The sequence below is a fragment of the Nematolebias whitei genome, chromosome 20 (genome assembly GCF_014905685.2).
Source record: "Nematolebias whitei isolate Nwh7 chromosome 20, NemWhi1, whole genome shotgun sequence".
Classification (NCBI taxonomy): Eukaryota; Metazoa; Chordata; class Actinopteri; order Cyprinodontiformes; family Rivulidae; genus Nematolebias; species Nematolebias whitei.
Genome location: NC_056517.1, coordinates 33,856,477 through 33,868,672, shown reverse-complemented (window position 1 = coordinate 33,868,672; position 12,196 = coordinate 33,856,477). Strand labels below are relative to the sequence as shown.

The 12,196-nt window shown below is 41.2% G+C and overlaps 1 protein-coding gene across 1 annotated transcript in view; it reads left to right on the top strand.

Annotated features, from left to right (window-relative positions):
- Nucleotides 1-10,961, top strand: part of olfm3a (olfactomedin 3a) — a 19,407-nt gene extending 8,446 nt beyond the window's left edge. Inside the window, exons 2-6 of the mRNA XM_037694278.1 lie at nucleotides 991-1,134; nucleotides 3,085-3,240; nucleotides 5,531-5,750; nucleotides 7,985-8,091; nucleotides 10,284-10,961. Of these exons, the coding sequence (XP_037550206.1) occupies nucleotides 991-1,134; nucleotides 3,085-3,240; nucleotides 5,531-5,750; nucleotides 7,985-8,091; nucleotides 10,284-10,961 (1,305 nt within the window). The remainder of the gene's footprint in view (nucleotides 1-990; nucleotides 1,135-3,084; nucleotides 3,241-5,530; nucleotides 5,751-7,984; nucleotides 8,092-10,283) is intronic.
- The last annotated feature ends 1,235 nt before the right edge of the window (nucleotides 10,962-12,196 follow it).

Sequence of the window (12,196 nt, the reverse complement as noted above, 5' to 3'; positions counted from 1 at the left end):
AGAGAGAGAGAGAGAGAGAGAGAGAGAGAGAGAGTTCTGTATGAATGGGTAAATTAGGGCACAGTTAGTAGTGTAAAGCACTTTGAGTATCTTAAGATAGAAAAGCGCTATATAAGTGCCGTCCATTTACCATTATCCTAAAATACATAAATTATGGGTAGTTAAGGCTGTTGGTGTCAGTTAATTCTTATTCACTGACTTTTATCCATGTTTGTACACGGTAATCACCAAAAATTGGGGTCTTAAGTCTCTGTTGTTGTTTATTGGACAGCAACTCAAACCTCAGGATAAATTAATTAACACATATATTGTACTGGAGGTTTCTGCCACAGGTTATTAAACATTTTTTGTATTTATTTTATCTTAATACAACTTGGTAGTTTTTGCACAGCAACAGCTCGAGGCTCAATTTCTTGTCAATGTTTGTGTCTGCCTGTCTTATAAAAAAAAGGGTTGCCTTTCTCCTCCCTTTGGAACAAGCGGGAATCACCTTGGCAACCAATGACTCAGCAGATTCTGGATCTCTGTCTTCTATGTATAATTCCATCATGGCTGCTCCCAATAAATCCTGTTTAATTTGAGCAGTTTTGTCATGACTGAAACATTTAGATTAAAATAAATAAAATAAAAACCTCTGCTGAGATTTAAAAGGAGAAAAAAAGAGGTTTTAATTTGGATTTTCAAACAAAATTTGTTGGACACTTTTGAAAATTAACCTCTGGTTTTGTTGTAGCCTTCAGTTATTATGAAAATAAGTCTCAAATTACAAAAACAGTAGACATTTTTTACAAATATTATCACATGTTTAAATAATATTTTTTGTATTAATATAAAAAAATGTGTTTCTACTGATGAGATGCGTACATCAAGACCTAAACGCACATCTTTGTCGCTAAATTGAAGACTACAAAGTCACATAAATATGCCATATTAATACATAAATGTGCAGGCTAACCTGTGTGTGTTTGGTTTCTTTGTGTCTCTTTGCAGACTATCGGCCCTAAGGAGGGCTGGCAGGTGTACAGCTCGGCTCAGGATGCTGACGGCCGCTGCATCTGCACCGTGGTGGCACCGGAGCAGAACCTGTGCTCCAGAGACGCAAAAAGCAGGCAGCTCCAACAACTGCTGGAAAAGGTGAGCAGATGGAAAGAGTTATATAGATTTCCCTTTGCAGTGCAGAACGCACAAACAGGAGCCAAGTCTCCAAACTTCATTCGTTCAGGTATTTTATTTTAGTCATTACTTGTTTAATTGGCTGTGTGTGTGTGTTTCTGTATCATCTGATTCTGTTCTGCAACTTGCTCCCTGTTTTATTTTGTTAAAATGGTTCGTTAAAGTGGTTCCTTTTGGTGGGAAAGCTGAGATTTTCTTTAGAACACGACACGACATTATGGAGTTCTAGAATTGCGCCGCTTGGGGTGGCTGCATGTTGGAGCAGCTCTGTTACTTTCATTCTGAGATTTTGTTTTTAGAAACTTTAATTCCTCTTTTGTTGGATATAAGTCACATTTGTTTGGATGATTGGTTCCTATGTTATCGGATGCTGTGCAGCTGGAAGGATTTTTACTGAAACGTTTTTAATTTTAGACATTTGTTATGATGCATAACCGTAACAACAAGGTGCTTTTTTGTTACAACCGGTAGCAGCTGATTAACATCTCAAAAGCTCAAATAATATCTCAAATACAGCCTCAAATTTCAAATGAGTTGAAAAGGAGGCGCCGTAGATGCATTCCCTTCTACCTGCTGGTTGTGCTCGAGTGCCTGACCACTGAAATCCTGGAACTATCAGGAAACACGGCTCGTGACAGCAGAAGGACAGGATCATTCCCTGACACCTTCAGCTGGCTGTCCGCAGTGATGAGGAGCTCGGCAGACTGCTGGGAGGAGCGGCCATCACTTTGGGAGGAGTTCTTCCTGACATTTGGGCGGTCCTGCAGCCCGGGTGGACAGATCGGACAGCATCTGCGGCCAGTTTCTTCAGATCCATTGTGGGGCGGTCCTTTACAAGAGATCCTTCCTGCCTCCAGCCATCAGCATCTATAACAGCTCCAAACGAAACGAGGATAACGAGTTACAACATTTAATTTCCCTTTGGGGTTAATAAAGTATTTTGAATTGAACTGAATTGAATTGAATTAAATGACTGTTTTGGGGGCGGGAATTGAATCTCAAAGGTGAAAACCCAGTTGTTTTTATAACAAGATGGCTATACTGCAGTATTTCTTTTTACAAATATTGAGGAAATGTTAGTAGCTGACAGTCATCCCAAACACATTCTCAGAGCACTAACTGCGTGTGTGAGTTTTAGTTTTAAAACTCATAACTGTTGGAGTCATTCAACATTATAGCTCAGGATCCACTCAATGGATTTTAATGAGACCTGCAGAAAACAATTATCTATGACTGCTTAAGGAGTCAACCCAATTCAAAATGGCCACCACTTTACCTTGACCTTGGCTAAATCCAATTATGTACGTGTCTTCAACATCCTCAACAGACAATACGGACAAACACATCATCTTCCATTCACCCCAGGAATCCATGATATATCCAGCTGTGTGTCCCTTCAGGGCATGAGGGTTCTCCTGCACCCCGTCTTCTCATCGAGAACATTTTATCGATTGTGTTGAGAGACCAGCTGACCAGATCCATAATTTATGATTCGGAAGATGTGTAAAGAGAGGCTCTGAGAAATATTCACAGGATAAGAGCAAAAACAGGAGGGAGGCAGGAGAGGGAAAAGAAAGTGTCCGTCTTCGTCAAGAGCAAGTCTGAAAAAAAATCATCGCATCTGTTGCACGCTGTGCCGTCAATTTAATTTGTTTTTACCAATTATGGCTAGCTTCTCCAAATATGAAAGGTGTTTTTTTTTTTTTTAACTAAGTGGTTTAGCTTAAAAAATGACCAAAAATATCCACGTTAACTTATTAGTCATGGTGATTATAGTCGAAATGATTCATTAGAACAAACAAAATGTTGATCAAGCTTCCAGAAACATAAAATGAACACCCCTGATGGTTGTAGAGAGGCTCGGTCTGTGTCTGAAGCCATGGTTGATCCTGCTCTGTGATCGTATTTAAGGTGCAGAACATGTCTCAGTCCATCGAGGTGCTGAACCTGCGGACCCAGAGGGATTTTCAATATGTCATGAAGATGGAGAACCAGATGAAAGGCCTGAGGACCAAGTTCAGGCAGATTGAAGACGACAGAAAATCCACCATGGCCAAAAATTTTCAGGTAATCACAAATAAATCCTTGCATTGCATTTTTCTATTAAGACAAGCAAAACTGATTTTTGTAATTGTTTACATTGCAAAGACATTCTGAGCAGAGGAGTTCTAGAGTTGGAAATGAAAGAGTTCTAGTTTTTAAAAGTACATTTTGACCTTCACCGTTTTAAAACGATTCAAACCTAACCTCAAATATTAAAAAATACACAACAGATCCCACTGTGACATTATACATATATTTAACAAAAACTGAACCAGCATGTTCAAATCTGGGTCCATCCCCTGATCCAGTAGCTTGTAGAACCTCCTTTAGTAGCAGTACCTCTCACCAGTTTTCTTGTTGTCTCACATGGCTGTGGAGGGATTTTGGCCCACTCTTCTTTCCAGCATCGCTTCAGATCATTGAGGTTTCTGCTCAGCAGGTACCACCGCAGCATTTCAGTCAAGTTGAGGTTCTGAACTCTGACTTGACCATTGCAGCACCTTGGTTCTTTTCTTCTTGACCCTTTCTGTTGTAGATTAGGGGTTTGGAATCATTGTCCTGTTCTTGGACCCAATTTGGCCTAGTCTTCAACTGTTGGATAGCTGCAACTTCAGATTTTGTTGCAAGGTGTTCCAGATTACAAGATCAGAGCAAGAGTTTTTTTGTTGTTTTTTTGTTTGCCAAGTTCAGTCCACACTAAGAGAATGTTGCAGATAATGAAGGACTGGGAGCAGCGCTGTAACTGCACTGAGAGATGGAGATACTGTATATGATGGGAGCAGACAGAGTGGTGATTTATAGATGAAGATGTACCGGTGCAAGAGCCTTCATGTAGATAATGATGACCAGCTGACCAATGAGTACAGAGTGCAGTGATGGGTGTGGTTTTTATAACCAGTTATGAACCTCAGAGTGCCATGTTGGACTGCATCCAACATCTGCAAAGAGCTGCCAGAGGCACTCTTATAAACAATGTCACCATAATCAATAACTGGTAAGAGAAAGGAAGCTACCAGCCATTTCCTTTCATTTCCAGGGATTTTATTCAAACTTAAACAAGATCTGGTCCTGAAATAGAGTCCTAGTTTCAAATTCAGTCTCTTCAAATGGTTTTCAGTGTGGGGCTTAAAAGAGAGATTTGCATCAATTCAAATTCCCACGTTTTATGAGTCCACAGGCTCAATAGGAACACCATGAATGGATGTGATCAATGGAAGAACTGCTGGCACCAACTTTCTGCTTGGTGGAAAAGTGTCTCCTTGGTTTTATCAACATTTAGCGTCAGTTTTCATTCATTCGACCTTTATTTAACAAATCTTGGTCTACAGGTGAGTTCATGGTCGACTCAGTGACTGCAAGGTGCCCAAACCACTAACCCATTACCACCTTTTTTGACAGCTGGTGTCAGAGGTTTTCTGCTGGGTGTGTTAATCCATACCTGTATGCTCCAGAGCAGCAACAATTCCTGCTTTTCTCGAGGTAGTCCCACCCATGATGATCTGTTAATCAGCATCTCCTAGCTGATCCTGAACCTTAGAGATCTTGAGGAAACTACGAGACCAGTTTGTCACATGTCCACTGACTGTTTTTTTTTGTTGTTTTGTTTTTGTTTTTTTTTCGATGTAGTCCCAATCCCATGATTCACAGTGGGAGTGGGAGCCTTACACCTCAGGTGTTTTTGAAAATGACAACACAGTGTAAAACATCTTCAAACAAGGATTTGGAGTCACGGCTATTGTTCTTTTTATGCGTATTTTTGTCTGAAATTAAAACTTACCATCTTGGTAAAGTAGGCAGAGATTAGCTTCATCATTGTTCCCACGTTTACTGAATTAAAAAAAGTATGTGGAATCAATATAAAGTCGTACATCTTTTGTGCAATAATTTGTGGGAAGCTATAGACAACCCTCAGCATCCTCTTCATCAGACTGTCATACAAATAAAGTGTCTTCAGTCAGAGGCTTCTTCAAATCCGTTGTAGGACAGACCGCTACAAGAGATCCTTCCTGCCCACAGCCATCAGCATCTAGAACAACTCATTAATGAAACCAGGATGATGAGTTACCGCAACATATAATTTCCCTCTGGGATTAAAAAAATATTTTTGAATTGAATTTGAATTGAATTGAATTTCCAGACCACAAATAAGGAAACATTAACATAATGTTGGTGGTTAATGATTTGCCCTTCTGTCAGATGTTTTCTGTGTAGTTTTGGTCTGCCTGACTGGATCTAGAATCTGAATTCTTCACCGCTGTCCATCTCTGTTCTTTTTTTTCTGTTTCTGCTGTTGTTGTTGCCGTCATCTCTGCAGGAGCTTAATGAGAAGATGGACGAGCTGAAGCCATTGATCCCTGTGCTGGAACAGTACAAGATGGATGCTGCGCTCATCTCCCAGTTCAAGGAGGAGATCAGGAACCTGTCTGTGGTGCTGACGGGCATCCAGGAGGAGCTTGGTGTCTATGACTATGACGAGCTTTATCAGCGAGTCCTGCGACTGGACAACAGGCTCCGCAGCTGCATGGGGAAACTGAGTGAGTCGTTTTACTGTGTTAAATTAAATTACAGTTTTAAAATCCCAAGGGAATCCATAAACACTCTCTGATAAGAAAAGTTAGGCACTTAGAATAGAGAATTTGGATGTGTGTATTTGGATGGTCCACATGCAGACCAGTAATGGGTGTGATTTGGTTTGCAAGAAACCCCACCCCTAGAACAGGCACCAAAGGACAGAACTGTGTCCTCAGCCAGTCAAAGATGCTTCGTAGATGCATTACTAGCACTCGATGGGGTTGAACAAGGGTTCATTAGGTTTGTTTGAGGACAGGATGTCATACTGTGTAATGGCCAGGTGTATGGGGCATACAGAAGTCACAGTAAATGGATTGTATTTATATAGCACCTTTCTATCTTATCCAAATACTCAGTGTGCTTCACACTAGAATCTGTACCCTCATTTACCCATTCATAGCACTCTACTATATGTATAAAAAGAATAATCAGTGGTTTATCACATTCATACACCAATGGGACACACATCGAAGGCAATGAGGGGTAGTGGAGTTGAACCCCCAACTCTCCCATTGGAGGCCAACTGCTCTAACCACTCATCCACAGCTGCCACAAGTAACTTGATTTTGGAACCATGATGACATCCACACACACCACAAAGATTACCAACGAAAGACCACATCATTCCCATGATATTGACATGCATTTGACTCTTGACCTCTTGTCTCATTTGATACATGTCTCGATGACTAGATAGACTATGGACTTTGAGGTCACTATTCAGACTGCAAACCTGTTTGTAACACCAGAGCAGAGACGGGTGAGTTTGGAGTTGAACTGTAACCAGAACATATGACCTGATGACAAGTGGCGTTGTATCATGCTCTGCAGTAAATCTTAGTTCTGGATTATCATGGAGGACCTTTTTCGGGTCCTTGGAGGCATCATAGGAGGAGGACCAACCATGTTAATGTTGTGGAGAGTCAGGTGACTCCTGGTGGGGACAATGAAGTAGGGTATATTCACTGGGCCATGATGGCACAGTACTATGCCAGTGTCTTAACCCTCTTGAGACAGCACTCTGAACAGTTTTTTTTTTTAACAACACCTGTCCACACGTCATGTTGAGGTCCTCCAGTGGCCCACCAGGTCCTGAGAACCAAAGAGACTTAGTCTGTCATTAAACAGTTGATAGTTCTGCATCAAATCTCTTCTTGAGTTCTGACTCGAGAGGGTCTAACCATGTTATAATGGGATCAGCAGTTCATTTCTGCTTCTCTGTCTGGGTGCTGAACTTTTTAAAGGCGAGTGTTTTATAAAACTAGCGTTTTCTGAAGTCACCATGAAAAATAGCTCCGATTTTGTACTAATGCCTGAAGAATTGCTAGCATGAGAAATATTGCAAGAAGTTAAAAACTGCCACAAACCTCCCCTTCCCTCATTTAGTATCACAAGGTACCAGAGAGGAAAATAACCGTAGGGGATACATAAATAGAAAGGACGTGGTGTAACTTCAGGGCTGACCTTGTACCTACATGTACAGATGAGTTAGACCTAAAAAATAGGTACTACCGTGGTAGTTATTTATTCCAAGGAAACTTACGGATTGTTGAGCGCATCCTTATCTAAAATCTTTATGCTTGGTTATGTCTTTGGTTTTTTTTTAAAACAAGCGGTGAATAGTTTTGTTTTTTCTCAGCTTTTCTCCCTGTGAAACAAAAAAGAGGCAAATTTATTCATGTTCTTGTCAGCTCTTCAGAGGATTGGTAGCTTTTAAGAGCAGAACGCTCCAGAATCACTTAAAGACAGCAACAAGGAGTAACATGTTCTTCCTAATTGCTTCCTAATGAGCAGAAAGTGAGGCTGCTTGCAGCCTTAACATTTAGTTACATCACTGCTTTTTCAGAGAAAGTCTTATGTGAAATAGTGTGCTTTCACTTGCTTTACACTGCTCTTGTGTCTTTCCGCTAAGACAAAAGTTGTTTAAATTGGTATTTTTTTATAGGAGTTTCACTTAAAGCTCTGAAAGGTTTGTGCATTTAAGCACTTAGTTGCTCTAAAGAAAGAAAAAAAAAGATTTTGGCTTCAGACAGCAGTTGCACAATTAGGCGTGGCGTTTTTGAAGCATCTTGCTGCCAGTGTTATCTTAGTATGCACAGAGGCCTCACTCTCAGGTGGCACAAGCATGAAATTGGCTTGAGAAATCTATCTGGAGCCTCCCCTGCACATCTTATCTCTGCTTTTTCTTTATTAACAGCGTGTGGGAAATTAATGAAAATCACTGGACCTGTTACAATAAAGACATCTGGAACTCGGTTTGGGGCTTGGATGACTGATCCGCTTGCATCAAGCAGAAACAACCGGGTGAGTGATGACAACACCGAGATGCTTTCCAAGACTTGCACAGTGTTTATTATGTCTGGGTTGTGTTGCTGAATATTACAACAGCTCTTGGTTTTTAGCAGAATAAAAAGGGCATAATAATATTTTGTTGACTGAAAATAAACAAATCAACTTCATAAATGAGTCACGTAACACATGGCGATGACCCTGCTATGCTCTCCTTGAACTCCATGACCTGTTAGAACATGGCTGGATTTGGACAAATTTGGAAAACATCCACCAGTGTGTATGTGTTCATGATTATGCTAGGCTCTTAGCTTGTATGAAATAGGTTTATTCAGTTTCTGCATCCATGAAATCCTGCACACTCACCATTGTATGTATATTTGCAGCTTGTTTCCACAGCGATCCTACATTTTACACTCATGGTTGCACCATTTCCCAAGCCCTGTGCTCACTCAAATCTCCATTATTAGATGGAGTAGAGGTAGGGCAGCTGACTCGGGACCCAGAAAGTCCCAGGTTCAATCTCCAGTCATTGCACATCTCGTGGTGTCTCTGAGCAGCACACCCTATCCCTATCACAACATGTGGCGTGATGGGGCTGTAGCATATGTAAACCATGACTATGAGACCTCAGCTCTCAGTTAGGACACAATATTGTAGCAACCTGATAAATGCTATCATTGATAGAGCTGTGAAGTCATGGTCCGCTTACATGACTTTAGTTTCTATTGCTCAACATGGGACCTCGCTAAACAGGAAGTGCTTTCTTCCTTTTTTTATGCATCACGTATGACATCTGACTTATAGTGTCTTATTTTACAGTATCAACAAATTAAACTTAGAACCCAACCCAATAATAAGCAGAAAAACCAACAGCGCATCTTAACACATAACCTGAAAAAGTCCAGCTATTTCTGTCCCGAAACTACCTAGAAGGCTCACCCAATCTCTTGTGTTCAAGTACAACATGTAATTTCAATAATTCACATAGAAATTTAACAGTAATCCATTCTGTAAATTTTCATCATGTGATGAAGCCGAAATACAACAGAAATATTGAACATTATCTTGTAAATGTTCACTTTTTAGAGCGATTACAATTTCAGTGTGGATTTTTGAATTTACAGTTAGCAGCTAAATGCATAACAAATCTACATAATCCAAAAAAATGCCTTGCAAGGCCTTCATGAAGTCTCAGAGCCCTGTGGTTTGGCCCTGCCCACATTTTTAACCAACATTTTGATTGGTTAAAGTCCGTGTTAGGTATTAAACAAATTCATTCTAAGGACTCTTTTTACGAACTTAGCCTCTCTACTGATAGTGAAGTCCTAACCAATGACCGCTCCTTCAAACCTGTTTCTACCTGGAGATGCAAATTTAAAATAAACTGATTGGATAACTCTATCTTCATGAACTAAAAGCATGTCTTGCTCAAATGCAAAGAAGCTTAAAGACAAATCTAAAAACAAGACAATCTACATGGAAAATATACCATCCATCCATTTTCTTCCGCTTATCCGGGGTCAGGTCGCGGGGGTAGCAGCCTAAGTAGGGAGGCCCAGACTTCCCTCTCCCCAGCCACTTGGTCCAGATCCTCCAGGGTAATCCCAAGGTGTTCCCACTTGAACTCCTCCTTTTGGGGCAGGACCTCCTCCCTGACCTGGAGAGGGCACTCTACCCTTTTCCAGCGCAAGACCATGGCCTCGGATTTGGAGGAACTCAGCTTCATCCCGGCCGTGTCGCACTCGGCTGCGAACCGCTCCAGCGAAAGCTGTAGATCACGACCTGATGAAGCCAACAGGACCACATCATCTGCAAAAAGCAGAGACGCAATCTTATATAAAATAAATGTAAAAATATTAAAAGCAACATTTCATATATGATGAATTCTTGGGCCTTCTCAGAGGGCGTAGAAGGTCTTAAGGGTTCCTCACTGATTTATAGCCTATAGGAATGAACAGATGTGGACCTGCTGCTGAAATCTTGATAGCCCCTGACGGCCTCAGCAAGACCCAGTAAAAGTCATCCACGTTGCAGAATATTTTTTTTAAGGTAAAGCAGGGTCATCTTCCAAGGTTGGCAGGAGACTAACGACTTTTTAAAACTCTGTCTACCTTTTGGTCATTTAACTGTGACAGTGGTTTGTGGCTGATTGTGGCATGATCATCAGACCTGACAATCCATTTCTTCCCTTCTCTGTGGTGCAGATTTGGTATATGGACAGCTACACCAACAGCAAAATTGTACGCGAGTACAAGACGACAGAAGACTTTGTGGCAGGAGTGGTTTCTCGGACCTACAGTCTCCCATTTAAATGGGAGGGAACCAACCATATTGTCTACAATGGATCGCTTTACTACAACAAGTACCAGAGCAACATAATCGTCAAGTACAGCTTTGAGACAGGCACCGTGCATGCCCAGCGAGCGTTGGAGTTTGCCGGCTTCCACAACATGTACCCGTACACGTGGGGCGGATACTCTGACATCGACGTCATGGCCGACGAACTGGGAATGTGGGTCGTGTACGCAACCAACCAAAATGCCGGGAATGTAGTCATCTCTCAGATAGACCCCGACACCCTGCAGGTTCTGAAGACCTGGAACACGGAGTACTCCAAAAGAAATGCAGGAGAGTCGTTCATGATCTGCGGGACGCTTTACATCACTAATTCTCACCTGTCTGGAGCCAAGGTTTACTATGCTTACTCCACTAAGACGTCCACATATGAGTATATAGACATTCCCTTCCACAACCAGTACTTACACATTTCAATGCTTGACTATAACGCCAGGGAAAGAGCGCTGTACGCCTGGAATAATGGACACCAGGTGATCTTTAATGTCACCTTGTTTCATGTCATAAAAACGGAAGACGACTCTTAAACACAATGCTTAAATAGACTTTGGTATCTTTACTTGAATCTTTCTGACTTTTGGCTCTGTGTTTTTGCTGAACTGAGCATGGATGCCAGTGACTTTATTTAAATGTTTTTTTACATTTCCATTGCTGCTGATCAGATTGGTATGCCTTATTTGCAAAGTGTTGTTTCCCAGCCAAAGACCCTCCAAGAAGCTTTTTGCATGGTTCCCATCATGTTGTCTGCTGTAATTTGCTACAATATAGCTGTTATGTTGCAGATTTGCTCTCAACAGTGTTTGCTTTATCTATTTATTAAAGTATATTTAAAAATTGTATTTACAGTTTGAAAGAGACCGACAGCAAATTTGCTACAATGTAAAATTTAAGAATCCGTTTCCGTTTTGTTAAAGATGGCCGTGTAAACTATTGATGTTCTGATGTCACTGTGGAAGAAAAAACATTTGTATTTTTATAAACAAAATCGTGGAAAAGTGTCTGCGCATTATCATTTCTGGTGAACGGAGTACACGACAATAAATTGGCTTTAAATGGTAAAACATTTCCTTTGACCCGATGGATTCAAAACAAGAGTAACACGAGTACCACATACGACATATTATATGCACGCCAACAAACTATTATACAACTATACAGCAATCTATAGCCTCCGCAAAATGACCGCACAGACCAATAAGCCTTTAAACTCCATTGAGCTGTTCATAAGTCACTGATGAAGCCGATCACATCCCGCCCACAAGTGATCTTTCAGAGTATAGCGAGTAGAGCGCAACCGTGCATGCGTGGGTTTTCTCCGGGTACTCCGGTTTCCTCCCACAGACCAAAAACATGCATGTTAGGCTGATTGGTAACTCTAAATTGTCCCTAGGTGTGAGTGAGAAAGTGAGTGGTTGTTTGTCTCTATGTGTCCCTGTGATGGACTTGCGACCCATCCAGGGTGTACCCCGCCCCTCGCACAGTGATTGCTGGACATAGGCACCAGCGACCCCTGTGACCCAAAATGGAATAAGCGGGTAAAAGATAATGGATGGATGAATGCAACGCCATCTACAGGTGGCCTGTAAAACTACATATAATTAAACAGTACAAGCCATATAAACATGAAACAGCAAATAAATTATGGCAGTTACAAAATGTGTATGTGATACTTTGTCCAGTGGTGATGCATATGTATATGAGGTTGTGTTAAATTATCTTGAGTGGATCAAAAGTTATGGGCGGGACAAGAGAAAGTTTACAG